The 19,855-nt window shown below is 34.0% G+C and overlaps 2 protein-coding genes and 1 pseudogene across 2 annotated transcripts; all 3 read right to left on the bottom strand.

The window, feature by feature from the left end:
- Positions 1–1,531: 1,531 nt before the first annotated feature.
- On the bottom strand, positions 1,532–3,265 carry LOC108202244 (glucose and ribitol dehydrogenase). The gene is made up of 4 exons (XM_017370636.2): positions 3,098–3,265; positions 2,474–2,850; positions 1,881–2,236; positions 1,532–1,792 (listed from the first exon to the last, which is right to left on the bottom strand). The coding sequence occupies exons 1-4, from the start codon at positions 3,215–3,217 to the stop codon at positions 1,770–1,772; spliced, it is 876 nt and encodes a 291-aa protein (XP_017226125.1). The 5' UTR covers positions 3,218–3,265; the 3' UTR covers positions 1,532–1,769.
- Positions 3,266–10,519: 7,254 nt separating this feature from the next.
- On the bottom strand, positions 10,520–11,951 carry LOC108201167 (glucose and ribitol dehydrogenase-like; annotated as a pseudogene).
- A 1,071-nt stretch (positions 11,952–13,022) lies between these two features.
- Positions 13,023–19,616, bottom strand: LOC108202897 (ERAD-associated E3 ubiquitin-protein ligase component HRD3A). Its single transcript, XM_017371500.2, has 6 exons — positions 18,972–19,616; positions 17,786–18,277; positions 15,759–15,974; positions 14,460–14,783; positions 14,104–14,346; positions 13,023–13,557 (listed from the first exon to the last, which is right to left on the bottom strand). The coding sequence occupies exons 1-6, from the start codon at positions 19,521–19,523 to the stop codon at positions 13,336–13,338; spliced, it is 2,049 nt and encodes a 682-aa protein (XP_017226989.1). The 5' UTR covers positions 19,524–19,616; the 3' UTR covers positions 13,023–13,335.
- Between the last annotated feature and the right edge of the window lie 239 nt (positions 19,617–19,855).

Genomic DNA, 19,855 nt, shown 5'->3' with positions numbered 1-19,855 from the left:
ACATCTTCAGGTCCAAATTTTAAGGTGTATAAGCTTGGGATCGAACGAATCTCCACTGATCGGGAGAACGTGACCTCAACCTCCTCACAGGACTATTGTTCTCATCAGTTTGAGCTTCCCTGTAGCGATTCCTCCTGGAGTGTATGAAACCCTGGGACTATGAAGAAGAATTTCCGAGACGAGACATCCTTTGAATCACATATTTCAAGGAATGTCTATATTTTTTGTTCCTTCAATCATTTCATTGTAATTATTTTAATTAAATTTCTAACTCACATGTTTTATAAGAAATGCTAATTTCATTTTTTCATAATATTTCCTATATTTAGTCCTCACCCCTAGATGTCCAGTCAACTGCTGCGCCTCAACGCATTTCGGGGAGAACCAACTAGATTTGGGTTCGAGGGGCATTTCACCCCTAACCACAATTCATCTGCTTATTCTTCAACATCAGTCGGTTCGGACCTCCACTTAGTTTCACCCAAGCTTCATCCTGGTCATGGATATATCAGGTTCGGGTTATAAACAACGACAATTGTACTATGCAGACACGCTTTCGCTACGGCTCCGGTGGGTTCTCTTAACCAAGCCACTGCCTATGAGGCACCGGCTCATTCTTCAACATGCACGCGGTCAGAGTCCAGGACTCCTCCCACTGCTTGGGAGCTTACAGTTTCATGTTCTATTTTAGTCCCTTCTTTTTCCGATCCATAAAATTTTTATATGTTTTTTGTTCCAATCTCGCCTTTGCTTGGGAACTTACGATTTCATGTTCTAGTCCCTTCTTTCTCCGGTCTATAAAACTTTGATATGTTTTTTATTTCAATCTCGCCTCGTCCCATTCTATCAACCCATAAAACTTTTATATATTTTTTACTTCAGTCTCGCCTCCATCCCATGATCAAAATGAACCCATCCCATTGATGAAAGTGAACGGTCTTAATCCTACACAAAGTCAACATCTTCTCAACATCTTCTTTAGTTTGAAACTTCATTGATCACATCTTCTTTAGTTTGAAACTTCATTGATCAAAGTGAACCCATTCTTTAAAAGTGAACATAACCTTAATCCTACACAAAATCAACATCTTTAGTCTGGAACTTCTAATGAATGAGATGGAAGATTACATTCCATCAAGTGTCTGAATCCAACAGGAGCCAACATTTGCTTTAGTTTAAAACTTTTAATGAAATGGAACTAATAACTAATGATATACTAATGATATGTAGGTGAATAGCTGGTGAATAGATATATCGATGGATGAAACAATTTACTTGATATTAGTACCTGAAAATGATTAGCTGAAAAACGAAAAGCTAATGTGTACTGATGAAAAAATTTTACTATGAAATATTCTCCTCCGGAACGAATAGTTGATACATACATGTATCCATCAAACGCTATTCTTTATTGTATGACAAATTCAATTCTCCATTTTAATTATTTAACTAAGGCTGTGATGACAGGGAACAAACAAACATATATGGTAACGAGAGGTTAAACCTAAAACGAGAAGCAAGATCAGAAACAAAGAGCCTGAACAGTGAATACCCATACATAATGTTCATAGTGTACACGATGCGGAACCACACACTGAAAAACAATAAAAACACACACACACGCGAACATATTTTAACGTTAATCTACAGCATCTCCAACTTGACCAGTAGAAAATCCACAACACAGAACACTTGAAAACACAACTCCAACTCTTTATTCATCGTGTACCCTTGTGATGAAACAACAGCTGCAATCCCTTGCACACAATTTAACCATTCACGATCGCACCACCTGCAATTTCAATAATAAAAACAACATAACACTTGGCCTTTAAGAATCTACAATCTATCTAATTTTTGCAAATTAAGTATTATTTTACCATTTGGATGAAGAACTTGGCCACTGTAATAACTGGAATCACAGGAAGCCAAGAAAACATAAGCAGTCGCAATTTCATACGGCTGCCCAGCCCTCTTCATAGGAACCTCACTTCCGAATTGCTTCACTTCTTCCTCGTCGAAGGAAGATGGAATGAGAGGCGTCCACACCGGACCAGGAGCCACTCCGTTCACCCGAATCCCTTTGCTTATCAGCTGCAAAGATAGGCCTCTAGTGAATGCCACAATTGCACCCTTCGTCGCAGTGTAATCAAGCAGCTTCGCATTTCCCTTGTACGCGTTTATTGATGTCGTGTTGATTATCGCACTCCCTTCCCTCATATGCTTCAAAGCATGCCTGCAAATTCACCAAAATTATTAGTACAAAATCTCATTTATATCTTACCACTACTAGAAAAAAGCCTTAGACATCGGCTAAAAACAGACGTCTATGTAAAAACAGATTAAATCCCTTAGACATTGGCTAAAAACAAATGTCTACGTAAAAACAAATTGATGTCTTCGCGTGTGATGTTAAAGGTATACTTGCAACAGAGTATTTAAATTTCCGCAATCGACCTTTCAGAAACAATACCTTGCCATGAAGAAGTAAGCAAAGATATTAGTTCTGAAAACCCTTTCAAGCCTCTCCTCATCAATTTCCTCAACCGTGCTCGCTTTGTACTGCTCAGCAGCATTATTGACAAGAATATCGATCCTCCCGAACGCATTCACCACTTGATCAACAACCTTCTTGCAGTTATCATCAAATCCAAGGTCCGCAGCTATCGCTATCGGATCCTTGGCATCAGAGCTCTTAGCTTTCCTCAGCAACTCGAGGGTTTCATTCGCATCCTTGTCCTCGTGTCCCTTGACGAAAGTGAAGGCCACGGTGGCACCTTCCAGAGCAAAGTGGTAGCACACTGATCGGCCTATGCCCGAATCACCACCAGTCACAAGCGCCACTTTGCCCTGTACATAATAACACACACTCACTTCATCGCAAGTAAAACCAGGAGCGGATTTTAGAGGCTCCAAGCAAATTTTCAAAAAACACTTATATATTTTTAAATTTACATTTTTATAGTTTTGCAAAATTTAGAATGATAAAAAATGTAAAAAAAAAAAATTTTAAGAGAGCCGTGTGTCCCCTGAGCAAAACCAAAACTTTTCGAAACAGCCCGGACTAAAAATGATTTAAATCACAGATTTGACTTACTTGAAGCTTGTTAGCTGGTTTGTAGTGTGGGGAAGCATGTTGAGGAGAAGGGTCCATGAGATGCTCCTTCCCCGGCTGAGACTCTTGTTTTTGTGGAGGAAATTGTCCACCGGAAGCCATTTTTTCGGATATACACTTCTTGTGATTGTTTTTGTAATTACTAGTACAAAACAGTTCACTCTTGGAGGACTAACATATCCGGACCAAACTATATATATGTGTGTTACATGCAGAGGAAAATATATAAAAATAAGAGGGACAGGTTTAACATGGTACACGTGTCAGGAGAGGAAAGTATACGTGTCATGTGAGGATGCATGCAGTGAGGACACGTAGCGGAAGTACTCGCTTGGTAAGGATTTATGGATGAACATCAGGACTCCTTCTGTTTTTTTATACGACACTTTTGACTTGGGCACGTAATTTTAGTTGGGCTGACCGTATAGTAAAATTTATTATTTTTAATTGATTTTTTTTGTGAATTAAAATTTTGGATTATATATTTTTATTTAGAAAAAGAAAATCTCAAAGATAATATTTTTAAATATCTAGTCAAAACACTTAAAAGTGTGTGCCAAAAAGTCAAACGTCATATATTAAAAAACAGAGACAACATCACTTGCTTGCCACTTCATGTGTATCCTGAGAGTTCTTTATCTCTCTTCATGATTTTGGAACTTTGGATATATATATATAGAGTGAGGTTCCAGAGAAAACCAAGTTATCAAGAAAACCGAGGAACCCTCTTAGATGCCGTTGATTATTTTTGTCATATATAATTATTTCCCAAATTGAAATCAATCAAATATACATCCTAATCTAACACACACAGGGGCAAAATCGTGAAGAATCTGTTGTTGATTAATTAAGAATCTTTTATTTTTGGCATCTGCCACAATTCAATCATAGCACAAAAAATCATTACATATATATTTCCTCTGAGAAGAATCTCTCTCGTTGTAAGAAAAAGACAGCCACGTTGAAACACTATACTTCATCGATTCAAGGTTTATACTACGTCCCATTATCATGGATCTTACAACTTCTTTATAAAATTTATTTGTTATCACGTTCGTATAATCTCCAGAACCATCCAATCTTTTTCAGAATTCAATGGCGGAGAAGAATCTCCATGACAACATCAGCGGTAATGATTCAGATTCCGTTGGCTGCTATAGGGATTGAATTGAACCCAAATACTCCGCTTTATTATGTTTCACCATGTTGTTTTGTGTTTCCGTCAGTGCCTTGGTTGATTGTCGAGTTCCCAGTGTTGGGGTAGACTTCGAGTTTCCATTTTGATTTTTGGATTTTTGGGGACAAATTCAATTTGTGCACCTGCTTTGAATCTTGCTGTGTTTTTGCTTGTTCGGAATACTTCTGAATTGACTATGAATGTTGGGGGTAGGTAAGAATTGGTTGTTGATGCTTTTTCGTGATCGGTGATAATGATCAAGTGACTCCGATTAATTTGGCCGGATATGGGGTGGCTTTTTTGGGTGTTGCATATTATAATCCCTTGAAGTTGCAAGCAATAAAGAAAAATGAAGATGAGAAGAAGGCACGAGAGGCTGACGAGGAAGGTTGAAAGTTGTTGGAAGAGAAATCGGAAGAAGTTGGACCGAAGAAGAACGAAGCGGAAGACTAATTTATGAGAAAATTGGTTCTTCTGTGAGTTCCCAAGTCTGGAGGATAAAATGATCAGGAATCTCCATGATCTAAACATTTTAGAGAATGCTAAGTTAGGTTCTGAAGAGCTTCTGTTTTCCTCGAAGGTCCTTCCTTTTGATTCTTTGATTTCCTGTTTCCGCGATGTGAGTAAAGACTTGATGGATGTTGATCAGGTTCTCCTCGAGTTGGAAAGCTTGGCTGATTCTAAAGGATCTTCTTAGAATACTAGGTTCTTTACTAAGGTGGAAGTTGATCTTGAGTTAACTTTTGGGTGTTCTAGTTTGTGTTCTAGTTATATTTATAATCAACCTGTGTTCTCTTGTATTCTGAATTTTATTCGCTTATTAATATAATTTCTACTGCTTATAAAAAAAAGTCTGCAATTATGTTTCTAATTAGAATTGGATTTGTTTCTTAAGTATGTAATTTATAAGAGTTCCATTGCGTCTTCAACATTTGATATCAATCTGTAGAACCACATGGTGTTTTTGAGTTCCATAATCTAAAATAGTTAAAATGATTTGATTATCGTCAAAAATATCCCACAATCAATATTGTCATATTATTCGAGTTTAATAAGTGTATACGGGTCTACATGAAAAAAATGATCCGATGCATCGGAACTTTGTAATGATCATGTTATGACTCAATATAACTATTAAACACCATACAAGATTCTTTTACAATATATATACAAGATTCATTGAGATTTTTTTTTTATTTTTAATAATAAATATTTGTGACATGCAAAACTCTTTCAAAATTTGAGATTTTTCTTGTATAAATTATTTTCCCTATGATATTCTTTTGACTCTCCTAGTACTTTTAATAATTAATTTGAAGAATCTCAAATTAATTAATATAAAAGAATTCTAATACAAAAATTATAATAATATCAAAAGGAACACTTTAACAAACCTCTTACGTTAAAAAATCATAAATAAAAATAAATGCTAAAATAATGTGATAAAACTTCTCTATTTATTAAGGTGAATCTTTTGAAATTTAAAATTTGAAATTCAAATTTAATATACAATAAATGCTCTATTTGATTGATTGAGATATGAATAATATAGAAAAAAAATTAATAAATTGTATATATTATTATTTATGTTAATCAAATAATGTGTATATTTTGTAAGATGTTAATAAGAATGTTTAATAAGAATATTTTAATAATATTTTTTGTCAAAAAATTATTAGATTTTACGAACATTTGGTATGATAATAAATATTTTCTATTTAATATTTTAATTAATTTTTTACTATTTAATAAAAAAATATGATGTATTATGTTTTTTTATTTTTGCGGTAAGTTAAAAAATTAATATTAAGATTCTATTAATCAATTCACTAATGATGTTAGAATGTTTACCGTGAAATGTAGTATAAAACGTTAAGTTTTTGTAGGAAAATATATTGATAAGAGTTCGAGAATAATATTAAGATTCTATTAACGAATTCACTGATGATGTTAAAATGTTTAGGGTGAATTTTTTAAAGAATTTCAAAATTTTATCGTATTTATAGATTTCTCAAATCAAATTTGTAATTAAGTATTTCAAAGAATATTTACTAAAACATAATAAAATCTTTAATAAAAGGTAATAAAATTAAAAGAGTATGACAAAAAGTGAATAATATTAATCATGGAGATTTAAGATTCTTGAAATTATTCTTTATTGTAATCTTTACATCAACTCTTTAAATCACATTTAAAACTGTTCTTTGTGTCACCTTTGGATTCCTATTACAGTTCCTTAAAAGTGATTTAAAAGTGTTCTTTCTAAGATTCTCAAAGGTGTTTTAAAAGTGATTTTACAATATATAAATAAAAATTAAGGGTTTAAACATTGAATAACTTATGTCAAAAATATTTAAAATATTTATGATGGATTCTTTTAGCATTAAAATTATATATTTTGAATGAAAGATTCGTCCAAATAGTATACATAAATCTTTTTAGCACATTAATCATTTACAAATTTATATAAATAATAAGGCTTGTGTGTTATGGATATAAAATACCTTATAGAATCTCACATTAGTCGTATACATAAAAAATCTCAAAAATCTCAAGAGAATCTTAAAAAAATATTTAATTTAAGTTAGTGAAACACTTAAAAGAATCTCTGAAAATCTTAAATATATTTAACTGAATAAAACACTTGAAAGAAACTTAGGAAAAAGAATTATTTTAAATTTTAGATTAATAGAGCACTTAAGAGAATCTTAGAAAATCTTAAATAATTTTAAATTAGTAAAACACTTAAGAGAATCTTGGAAAATTTTAAATATTTTTAAATTTGTAAAACACCTAAAAGAATCTTAAAAAAATATTCAATTTAAATTAGTAAAGTACTGAAAAGAATCTCAGAAAATCTTAGAAAAGAATTTATTTTAAATTATTAGAGCACTTAAGAGGATCCTAGAAAATCTTAAATAATTTTAAATCATTAAAACACTTAAGAGAATCTTGGAAAATCTTAAATATTTTTAAATTAGTAAAACACTTATAAAAATATTTAAAAAAATATTCAATTTAAATTAGTAAAACACTTAAAAGAATATCTGAAAAATCTTAAATAGATTTAAATGAGTAAAACACTTGAAAGAATCTTAGAAAAACCTTATTTTAAATATTCAATTTAAATTAGTAAAACGCTTAAAAGAATCTCAAAAAAACTTAAATATATTTAAATGAGTAAAACACTTGAAAGAATCCTAGAAAAAAATTTATTTTAAATAAATAGAGCATTTAAGAGAATCTTAGGAAAATATTAAATTTATTAGTAAAACACTTAAAAGATCGTAATAAACAAAATTATTAGATGATCCGTTATAACAATGGTAAGAGATTCGTTATCATACACAAAATAACGCAAAATATATAAACAAGATTCTCTAAGATATTCGATCATTTTTTTATCAAGATGAATTTTTTGAAATTTGAAATTCAAATTTGATACTGATTGATTGATTGAGATAGAGATAATATAGAAAAGAAAATCAATTAATTACATATCTTATTAAATGTACTGATTGAATGCATTAAATATATGTACTAATTGAATGCATTAAATATATGTTGAAGGTTACTATAATATCCCTTATGAATTAGATTTGATTGATTTTTTGATAAATCAGTAATTTATATCATGATTATAAAATCAACGGTGATTAAGTGGGTTTCTCGGTTTTCTTGATAAGCTGAGTTTTCTTAGGATCTTCCTCCTATATTATATATATAATATATATATATAACTTTTGAAGTTTATTATGGATGCTTTATTTATAGAATTTTTCTTTGTATATTTTAATGTAAATTTTTATTTGTGGGCTAAATTTTTTCCAAATAGTAACAGAAGATTTGAAAAATAATTTACTGAATAATATTTACATCAATTAAATTGCAGACAAGGTTAGAGGAATTCTCTTATAGATAACTAGTTGAGAACCTGCGCGTTGCGGCGGCCTATAAAAATTATATTAATGATTTAATATTAATATTTGTAGAGTAAATTAATTTTGTGACTATTTATAAAAAGTATATTGATGATTCAAAATTAATATTTGTAGGATAAAATAAATTTTGTATTATAAAAATCTTGATGTGATACCAATACTAATATATAAAATTTTAAAATTGGACTATAATTCATGGTGAAAAAATAAAAAAAAAATATACATGTAATTAACAATTTAAAGCACGACGAATCTTAATTTTATTTTAATTTTTTTTAAAAGTAATCATGTTCTTACATTGTCACCTTCCGCCATTTTTTTTGGATTGATTGTGCACAAAAACATCTGACTTAAATCCGTGAGGTTGGAGTATTGAGAGAGAGAGGAGTTTGTGTTTAGATGATCCAAAACATTACGATTATAGGGGTATTTATAGGTGCAGAGTGACTTGTGTGCCACTCTTTTCCATAATTAAATAATCTCAAACAAAATCAGATTAAAACTTTCAAGCTACTATATTCCGTAAATAATCCGAAACAATATCAGATTCTGAAACTTACTTCTAATATACCCGAAACTAAAAAAGTTAGTTCTAATTTTTGATATTTTTCATCCAAAAATTAGAAAAATAGAACTGAGCGATGTGAAAGGCGCCACCTACACGCCCCTCGTTTCTCCACCACGCCCCTCGCTTCTCCACCATATTTTCCTGTATACAAAATTAATCATATAAAAATTAACAACGAACATGTTCGATGAACAAAACAAATATTATAAAATAATAACCAACAAACATACATCACTAATAGTTAATTTATTGATATCATCCATCAATATCATGTCAAGACTATATTCTTCCCACATCGCGATCCATAACTATCTTTGCTTGTAATAACCTTTATTTTTTTAATACTATATAAACAGCCTTCACTTATCGTTGCAGAAGAACGGCATCACCGAGTTAGAATTCAAGCAATAGAACTATCACCGAAGAGAGGTGGAGTTGTGGTATTGAGAGAGAGGAGGTTGTGTTTAAATGATCCAAAACTCTATAATTTATAGGGTATTTATATGTGAAGAGAGACTTGTGTTCTACTCTTTCTCATAATTAAATAATTTGGAAAAAAAATAAGATTAAACTTTCAAGCTGCTATATTCCATAAATATATAATCTGAAACAAAATCAGATTCTGAAACTTGCTTTTAATATACCCGAAACTAAAAAAGGTAGTTTGTAATACTCTTTCCCATAATTAAATAATCTGAAACAAAATCGGACTAAAACTTTCAAGCTACCATATTCCATAAATAATCTGAAACAAAATCGGATTCTGAAACTTATTTCCAATATACCCGAAACTAAAAAAGGTAGTTCTAATTTTTGATATTTTTCATCCAAAAGTTCTAGAAAATTAGAAAAATAGAACGTAGCGATGTGAGAGGCGCCACCTACACGCCCCTCGCTTCTCCTTTATATAAGTATATTGATTAAAATGTGTTTATTATTTTCTTATCAATTTTCTTGCAAGCTAAAACAAATTTCTGATTCTCTATGTACAGGGACGGAACCAGGAATTTGGGTTGGGGTGGGCTTGACAAGTGAATAGGGAAGAAAAATCTACTTTCATTCATGCTAGGAACGGAAAAAAAATGAGAACTCCACCCAATTAATCAATATTCTCTATTCTATTTTCAGAATCTACTTGATTATATTAATGCTAGACTTAATTGATAGTGAGCTTGAGTTTATTTAAATATAAATTACATAATATATATAACTTTTAAACTTTTTTTTAAAAACTTACCCTGTGCTTAAGCCCAGGTAAGCCCTGCTTTACTTAAGTCCCTGTCCATGTAGGATACTTTCTTTATGTTTGGAGGTTTTGATTTTTTTGACGAAAGCAGAGGTTTTATTAACTTACCAAGTCTGCAGAGATACGATCATTCACCTCGACGAGGACAGAAGACCTGTCAAAACTAAAACACATTGTAATTTGTAACATGTATCTAACTAAGCTTAAATGGATTGTATCAACACGTATATATGTAATTATATCCGACCATTTTGATAACAGAAAATGTAACTTGCAACTGTAATAGCTAGATAGTCATGACCAGCTGATAATTGATATAAAGCCCGTACGTTTTATTATGCATATCAGCAATAAACAGATTCCCCCAGCAGACAAGCTCAGTAATACACTTTATTTGTTCATAACTATTTTTATTTATTCAAGCCATAACATAACAACATTTTATTCAAGTGAGCTGCTGCAAACACCAGGACATAATGCCATATTGTTAAAAATTATATCACAACTTCCATACCATTAGGATGAAGAACTTGGCCAGTGTAATAAGAGGAATCAGCATTCGAAGCTAGGAAAACATAGGCAGGGCCAATCTCAGAAGGCTGGGCAGCCCTTTTCATCGGAACCTCAGTTCCGAATTCAACAACTTCTTTCTGGTCAAAGGAGGCCGGAATCAGAGGCGTCCAGACCGGACCAGGAGCCACTCCATTCACGCGGATACCTCGACTTATTAGCTGGAGGGCAAGGCTTCTGGTGAACGCCACGATTGCACCCTTCGTGGCTGCGTAGTCCAGCATACCTGCATTTCCCATGTAGGCATTCACTGATGTTGTGTTGATTATGGAACTCCCTTCTTGCATGTGCTTCAAAGCATGCCTGAAATAACACCGTTCAATAAATCGTGACACAATCAAAATATATATTACTGATTTCGACTAAAATACAATTCCAAATCTTAAAATTTAGGGACCTCTGAAATAACACCGTGACAATTAAAATATATAACTGATTCCGTTATAATACAACTCGAACTTTAAAATTTAGATACCTAATCTTAAAATTTATTGACTTCTGATACCACAGTGACAATTAAAATATGTAACTGTTTCGATTAAAATATCATTCGAACTTTAAAATTTAGGTACCTTGTCATAAAGAAGTAGGAAAATATGTTTGTTCGAAAAACCCTTTCGAGCCACTTATCGTCAATCTGCTCAACCGAGCTAGCCTTGTGCTGCTCAGCCCCATTGTTGACAAGGATATCAATCTTGCCATACACCTTCACAGCTTCCTCCACAACCTTCTTGCAGTTACCATCGAACCCTAGATCGGCTGTCGCAATTGCGACAGGATCTTTGGCATCCGAGCTCTTTTCTTTCCTTAACATCTCAAGCGTGTCCTTTGCATCCCTCTCTTCATGTCCCTTCACATAGGTGAAGGCCACCGTTGCACCTTCTAGAGCAAAGTACTCGCATGCGGATCGGCCTATCCCCGAATCACCTCCAGTTACAAGCGCTACTTTACCCTGTACAATCCCGCATCATTAAAAAATTTCGCAATATGTAAAACACTATTCTCCGGTCTCAGCAGTTTCTTTACATTATTTTTAACACACATTTTGAAGCTCTGATCCTATAAATATAGTTTTATGATATTTTTATAAAAAAATTCTTCAACGTCTAAACTTTTATTTAAAAATATAAATTAAAAAAATGTTGTGTAACGTACTCAACCGCAAACAGTGAACGTAAACAAACTGCTGGACGGATGGAGTACAAGGTTATCGAAAAATTACACGAAGTTTGTTCGATGGTTTGTAGTCCCTTAGAACGTACATGCTGAGGAGTGGGGTGCATGAGATACTCCTTTCCAGGCTGACTATCTTGTTTCTGCGCCGGAAACGCCATGATCTCGATCACTATGAAGCTATGGCCTGAATGTATTTTCTTCTGCTAGCTCTTGTTTTGAAGAAGCTGTACAGCGAGATAATAAATATACAAGCGCACGGCAGCGGGGGGTACGTGGCAGCCGTGGAAGATTTATCGGCCTTAATGCGTCATTTTTCACTTCTTTTTAGAGTTTTCAGTCTGGATAAGTACGCTTCACGTTCTTCTTTCTTTTTCTTTTTTCCCAGAACTCACTGCACATTTTGTCCCATTTTTTCATAGTTGCGCTTCACATTTTTTCGCATTTGGGATCTAATATTTTTCCATGGTTCAAGATTTTCGACGCCATTTCATGAAAACTTAAAAAAAATGGTTTTAGAGCGGAAATTAATTTTTATTCTGGAGATTTGGAGCACAATTTTTTAAATGAGATCTCGTTATCATTCAAATTTTATTATCGAAGAAAATGTTGATTTGTTTAATAATCTTGATTACAAAATGAAAATTTTAATCAATTCTTATTTAGATACTATTTATTCCATACTTTTTATCGTAAAATTTTTATATAATTTTTCATTTTATCTTGCCCTTTATCTTTCCATTAAATTGAACACAACCTAAACCCTAACAAATAACAATATTTTAAAAAAGCCCCACCGTTTGAAAGCTAAAAAGAAACGGACATGGGAAATCAGTCAGGGTGCTTCATGTGGATATCATAGTGTCGCAAGGTCATCCTTGGTTAAAGCTCAGATAATCTTTCTTCAAATTAAATCTTATTATATTTTTACATGAATTCTGTAGAAATTTGATATATTGATATATGAATTTGAACCAAAATTTAAACCAAACTATTGGAAAGATGGTTTGATCTAAATTTAGACCAAATTGAAGGTCAAAAACTGCTTCCACTGTATGGATGCCTTGTAGGGTGCATTTTTCAAATTTTGAGTAATCTATAGACTGAGGAACAACATACTTTTCAGCAGAATATTTCATCAGCTCTTTTTCAGGTTATACAGCCGGTACATAATCTTGATATACAAATGTCAATGAGATTCAAATCACAATAATGAATACCGACAAAGAGCATGAACAATCAAAACATGCCTCTTCACTTGGTCCCTTGAATATTATGCTGTCTAAATAAACAAAGATAATGAAGTTTCAATATGTTTACACATTTTTCATGACTAAACTGAGTATAATTCTTGTAAAATTTATGCTAACTACAAGAAAATATAAGCCAATCCCTTGACCTTTTAAAACCTACGTGTTTTACAAGTTTCATTTGCATTACAATTAAGCAGTTCCTTCCTGGTGAACCAACATCAAGAAGTGACCATCATTTCTACACAAGTATATGATGAACCTCAAAGAAAGGTGCAGTGTTAGTATCCGGATCTCACAAACCTATAGGTGCAACGGGGTCATTGGGTTGATGTAGATTGGCAGCCTCCCCAGCCACGACAACTGCTTGCCTCCTTTGTCGTTCCCGAAGGTAGAGTACAGTCAAAAGACAAACAAAGAGTGTGAGGATTGTGGCATTTCCTTCTTCCAGGACCACATTTTCAACCCACAATTGCACTTTCGGAAAAACGTAAGGCAGTGAATCTATGAAATCAACCTACAAGCCAACACAGAAACTACTTGAGGAGCACGTATTTTATACATCTTAAGTTTCAGAAAAATATTCTATTCTCAAAATGAATAATTTATGTATATCATAAACTACAGATTCATATTTGCAGATTCATATTTGCTTTATTGGATACTCAAAGCTTGGGGAAGTTGACACTGGTGTAGGGTGGTGGTAGACTGATAGTAGATAATAGAGGTTGGGGGAAGAGAAAGCAACATAAGAGAGTATTTCAGATTACAGCAATCATCTAGTATTTAAAATGATGAGTCTTAAGATATTTATCTAGATAAATGTGGAATTAAATTCAAATTCTGATTAACGTCAGTTGGTTCCCAAACAAGTGATTTGGAGAATTCCATTGTTTATTATGAAATCATTTATCCAAACAGGCTATAATTGAAATCAGTTTAAAATTACAATCAAATGTGCATGTCAAATAATATAATTGTCTCCTAGTTTTAACAATTAATATGCGCATCACAGTTTTCTATTAAACAACATAAGCATATATGCCACACATCACGAACTCACCAGGAAACTGTCAGCACAATTTTTTCTAACCCACAAGCTACCAAGAGCAAGGGTTACAGGAAGCTTGGCTGATGGATCGATTTCTACTGCTTGATCATAGTACCGCTTGGCAAGATGAAGATCAAAAGGAAGTCCTTGACCATGTTCATGCATGTAGCCCAGATTAAACATAGCCTGGGCATTCGACTGGGACTTGGCATGCATATAAGCCTCTGCTGCACGATCATAATCTCGCTCTGTTCCCTGAAATCATGATTAATAAACCACTTTGAGTATGAAATAAGAATTGTAAAGACATTCACAAGTATCAAAAAATCCCTCAAACCGATAGGCATTTAGTTTTAAAAAAAACTTACCCGACCATAGTAATATGCATCCCCAATCAGCAGTGCAGCATGTTCATTACCCTGCTCAGAAGCTTGCCACCACAAGGAGTGGGCAATCTGATGCCTCTCTGCATCTGTACAAAATCCAGATTCTCCCATGCACATGCTTCTTTCCCCATACTTGTCAAGTATCCAGGCAGCATTACTTTGTGCCACCTCATATCCCAACTCTGCCATCCTTGAGTACAAAAGGAAGGCTTTTCCAACATCACCTTTCAGGTATGCTTCGAGGGACCATCTAGATAATGAACTCCAAGGTCCTCGTTCTGCTACTAATTTGTACAATGCAGTTGCCTGGAACAAAGTGAGCTCCAGCATTATAAAGACACACGTCGAAGTTGTATCAAAGATCACTCAGAATTGAGAACTAAAGAAATAGCGCAACAAAACAAATAGCATCACAGGAAAAACTTCAATAGTCATGTAAAAGTATAAAGGCAAGAAAAACCACAACCAATTTCATCCATGTATAAAATAAAAATTTCTTTATTTTCTGCCTAGTAAATCAACCTGAATCGGCCAACTTCAACCATTTAATGAATTAGAATGTTTTAGAGAATAACCCCACAAGGCTTTGTCATCCATGCTTAAAGAACAACTCCCCGTAAAATCTACACCATTACTATGTCTCACTCTCACAGGCAAAATTCTCCACTCCAATAAACAAGGAAGGAGTGCACAGCTTTGCTGGGCAAATATATAATTTAGTCAGCCCTTCTACCAAGTATAACCGTCTTAAATCGACCAAAATTATATATAAAAAAGTAAGAATTTATCACGAGGAATGAAACAACACATTTAGAGGGCCGGTTAGTTCATGGTATTTCAACCTGGTTGATAGGAATTGGAAAGTCTTAGTCTTTGGTTGAGAGTCAATCGATTAGCAGGGAAATTTCATTGCCATTATCAGAGTTACTCAGTCCCTACTTAAACCTTGGGATTCCTAATCAACATTGATATGTTCACCCATCTCATTCCCTTTATTTAAAATACCTATTCCAATCAACAGTCCAACTGGTCGCTTAGATACAGAATTACACATATATAATAGAAGATAAAAAGATCCCGACAGCAAAAGAAAGAACTGCATAGTATGTCTATAATTTTGCTAAATTTTGTTTACTTCAAAGCATAAGAACAAATATGGGAAATTTAAAAGGGCTTCTGTAGAATAATGACAACAAGAAAGCTATAGAATGCCTGCGAATGTCAGCATAAAAAAGCAACATGAGCATGCAAACAAATAGGTAAAACCATTTAAAGACTTACCATAGGAAGATTTTTCTTAAGCCCCACCCCAGTGTGAAACATCTTAGCCAACTGGTAGAATGCTTTTGGTTGACCTGCATTAGCAGCAATTATGAAGTATTTGCAAGCTACCTTCACATCTCTCTTAACTCCAATCCCTTTCAGATATAGTACCCCTAAATTGTAATGCCCACCGGCTTCATCATTGTCAGCAGCTTTCTCAAAGTATTCTTTTGCCTGCAAGAAAGAGGATCAGCAATTGTTGCACCAACATATTAGTAAAATATCATATATTCAATGCATAAAGGGAGAAGAGTTTTTCAATAATGTAAACACAATATTCTGCACATGCAATAGAAATAATTATATGCCTTTAAGCAGCATTGTCTGTCCATGGTTTTCGGGGACAAATTTGTTTATTTTAGTAGAATTAGCTTATATAATATAACAATGAGCTAATTCTGTCAGAAATTGATGCATTCCTGAGACCACCTCCAATGCAATACATCATTATTGTGCAACTTTTGCACTACTTTGGTGTAAAAATCATCGCATCCATAAATCCTACTCCAATTCATTGACACTATATCTTACACAAAAGAGAATTTTTTACATATAAAATGGAATATTAATTTTTACCAAGCACATGCTACTAATCTTAGCCATTGGATTTCTATGTTCAGCCTCGATATATCACGTCTTAAATGTGTTAAAGTTACTATATGAAGTTTCAGTTTATTAATATGTGTGTGTGTGTGTGTTAAGTTGTAGTTTAGTAAATTACTACCTTGTAATTTCTTACTTATATTAATGCTATGATGATCCATTTATAATTATATTATGTAAAATCTATCCTTCACTTATATATTATCAAATAAAAAAAAGATAATGTCCAATATACAAATGGTTAAAAGTCAAAAAGAAGAAATAGAACCAAAAAGAAGAAGAAAGAAATGAGTTCACAGTAACTTACAGAATGGAATAAATTTGTTTTGTTCACAAATCCGAGGGCATTGTAGGGATTTCAAAAGACACCAAATTTGGTGAAAAATACACCAAATGAACGGTTGACACCAAATTTGGTGTAAAGTTGACCAATTTTTGGTGTGAATTATACACCAAAATAATGTTGCATTGGAGTGGATTTTACACTAAAATAATGTCGAACTTACATTATTTTAATGTTTTAGTGTGGCACTGGAGATGCCCTGAACTGTTTAGTGACTTTTTATTTATTCTCGTTTATAAAGATAGAGTTTAACATAAAGAACAGATCATTAGAATAGATTGAGAGAAAGAGATCGGGGAGGGGGGGGGGGGGGGGGGGGGGGTTGGGTTAAAAATACATCAATTCATAAATTCAAGGCATAATAGGAACAATACAACTGGATCAGTGGTCTTAACTTCTTGGACTGCTTAATCTTGACAACTACTTGAGTTCTTAATAATGCTTATAACCACAACTGCTACGGAACTTGACACAATTGCAGTTCTTCAATCTAAAAGCCCCACCATCCAGACACACACAGACATACAAAATAACTAGAATAAAGACAACACCTGGATTTTCGCAGTAGATAAGAAGACAATCATGCGCAAAAAAAAGTGCATTGCATCATAGTAAATTTCTGAGCAGGAATAAGATGGCAAATAATGGTGTGCAATCAGAGAACAAGGTATGTATTTCATTATTTATAGGACTCTTAGCACCTATAAGCTGTAGTTATACTGTAAATAGGGTATAAAACTAGAAATCAGTACTATTCAAACTAAATTGAAAGCTGCCTTGACAACGATAACACTACGATATATTGCTAAAGTAAGACATCATTATGAACATAAAAGTCCCAAGGTATGGAACCCCAGAAAGAGGCTAGCTCAACTTAAATGAGATATGATAGCTTCTTTATGGTAAAACATAAATCAGACTGTACCATGAAGACTATTTATAAGATAGCAAGACTATGCAATGTCTACTAATGCAATCCCCAAAACGATAAAGAATGCAAATATGGTGAACATGTAATTACTATAAGTAGGCCTCTTACTTTGGTAAAGTTCTTCTTCTCCACTCCATAACCTTTAACATACAAGTATCCCATTCCATTATAAGCTGAATAAAGTTGTTGTTTTGATGCAAGCGTTAGCCACTCAAGTGCCTTTGTGTAGTTTCGCTCAACTCCAGCCCCTCTTGCATAGATCTCCCCAAGAAGTTCCATTGACCTCGGCTCCTCCTTTTCCACTGCCTTCAAAAACCAATACAATGCCTTGGAGTGATCGCGTCTAAGACCTCTAAGTCCAAAGTAGTAAAATATTCCAATCTTGTACATGGCTCCTGCATTCCCTTTCTGTGCCTGATATTCCAAAATCTGAAAGTCCTCGTCTTCTTCCCCTCTAGACTTCCTAAGAGCCTCCTTATTCTCCTCTGCCCCATTGTGGATCCTGACTGGCTCAATCACTGGCGAGTCCTTTGATATCAAAAAACTATTTACAGCTACCTCTGCTAATTCAGCATACAATTTCACCGCTTTGTCATGCATCTGAAAAGTAACATTAATCTACATTAGCTACCAGAACATAACATTTTGCTGGACAAGCACAATTAGGGAAAGGCAACAATTCCAAAGGTACATTACCAATCCATCTATAGGGACAAGTGCGTATCTACGAAAATATATGAAAATTCATGATATACAGATTAAGCCCTCTAAACACCTTAATATTTTAAAGAGTTTGCAACTTAACATTTAACCAGCCGGTTTCAATTCAAAACCTCGAGCCCCAATCACCAAATAATATACAGACACCAAGTCAAAGATCATCCTCAAGACACTTTCTATTCTCTTGTCAGTCATCACAAAATGGACTTTTGAGTGGAAGGACACTTCAACCCTAATCATAATATACGAAATAACACCAGCTCCCAACTCAAAAATGCGGCCTCCAGTTCTTAACAAGAAAAGACTCAAGTAACTAAAAAATAAGTCTCTCTCAAAGTTATCGTCAACCAAATTTTCTATATCTAAATAAACACATCAAATCCGCAAAACACCTTACAATTTTCAAAAGAGTTAGTAAGCTAACATTCTAACCAGCAAACTCCACATATACAAACACCATCATAAAAAAATTCCCTAAACATAGCTTCTATCCACATTATACGCATAAAAATAATTCCCTGTCTCATCAACATTTTCCAGAGCAACAGAAATATAAACATAAGCAAATTCATACATCTTGTCGAGTATAAGTATAAGCAAGCGCCATTTTCGACTGCATATTCCCAGCCTCAGCAGCAAAATAATGATACATAAACCCCTTTGCTTTACTCCTCTCTCTCAACACCCCCATGTTATACAAATACCCCATCATTGACTGCCCATGCGCGTGCCCCCCACGCGCCGCCTCCTCTATCTCCCCCACCCCTTCTTCCATCATCCTGACGTCACCCCTGCTCACCGCCCCCATCATCCTCCGGACCCCCGAGTAGTAACCATCCTCCCAATTCGGGTCACGGGTCGGGTCGGATTCGGGCTCGAAGATGGGGCGCCATGTGCCCGGGTCGAGCTCGTCGTCGGATTTGGAATCGGAGTCCCCGAACTCGTCCCATTCCGAGTTGGAATCGGCCGGTTCAGGCGAGAGTGGATCGGAGGGAGATGGGTCTTTGAGATCGTCTTGAGAGAGGACGAGGACGAAGGGTCTGGAGTATATAGATACAGGATAGATACAGAGGACAAGTGTGAGAATGGTGAGGATTTTTCGATGGGTTTTAACTCGCCGGAGCATTTTTTCCGGTCACATGCGATGATATATTGTTTTGTGTGTGTGTTTAGTGTGTGTATGTGTATACATGTGTGTGTAATGTTTTTGATCAAGTGGTTTGGGGTGACAACATGGACTCGTGTGTTGCGACAAATGGGAGCTTAACACCTCAGCTTCATGGGTCCACTTGCTATGCTTGATTAAATTTAGAGTCGAATAATATTTTTCATCCAATTTATTTTAGCTGCATCTTTAACTTCAAATTTCGCTACAAACCTTAAACACTTTTTCGTTATGTTTTGATTGTTATGATTAGTAAATTGGAGATATTTTGTATATTTTATATTGAGAAAAAA

This window comes from Daucus carota, chromosome 9, assembly GCF_001625215.2.
Source record: "Daucus carota subsp. sativus chromosome 9, DH1 v3.0, whole genome shotgun sequence".
NCBI lineage: Eukaryota > Viridiplantae > Streptophyta > Magnoliopsida > Apiales > Apiaceae > Daucus > Daucus carota.
This window is presented reverse-complemented; position numbering and strand designations above follow the sequence as displayed.

What these genes read in the sequence shown, in the direction of transcription:
- LOC108202244 (XM_017370636.2), bottom strand. Translation starts at nt 3,217, where the DNA reads ATGGCTTCCGGTGGACAATTTCCTCCACAAAAACAAGAGTCTCAGCCG. An exon ending in GCTTACTTCTTCATGGCAAG is followed by an intron (nt 2,237 to 2,473) that starts GTATTGTTTCTG and finishes GTGAATTTGCAG; the next exon opens with GCATGCTTTGAAGCATATGA. An exon ending in CCAAGTTCTTCATCCAAATG is followed by an intron (nt 1,793 to 1,880) that starts GTAAAATAATAC and finishes TTGAAATTGCAG; the next exon opens with GTGGTGCGATCGTGAATGGT.
- LOC108202897 (XM_017371500.2), bottom strand. Translation starts at nt 19,523, where the DNA reads ATGCTCCGGCGAGTTAAAACCCATCGAAAAATCCTCACCATTCTCACA. An exon ending in ATACTTATACTCGACAAGAT is followed by an intron (nt 18,278 to 18,971) that starts GTATGAATTTGC and finishes GTTACTTTTCAG; the next exon opens with ATGCATGACAAAGCGGTGAA. An exon ending in TTAAGAAAAATCTTCCTATG is followed by an intron (nt 14,784 to 15,758) that starts GTAAGTCTTTAA and finishes ACTTTGTTCCAG; the next exon opens with GCAACTGCATTGTACAAATT.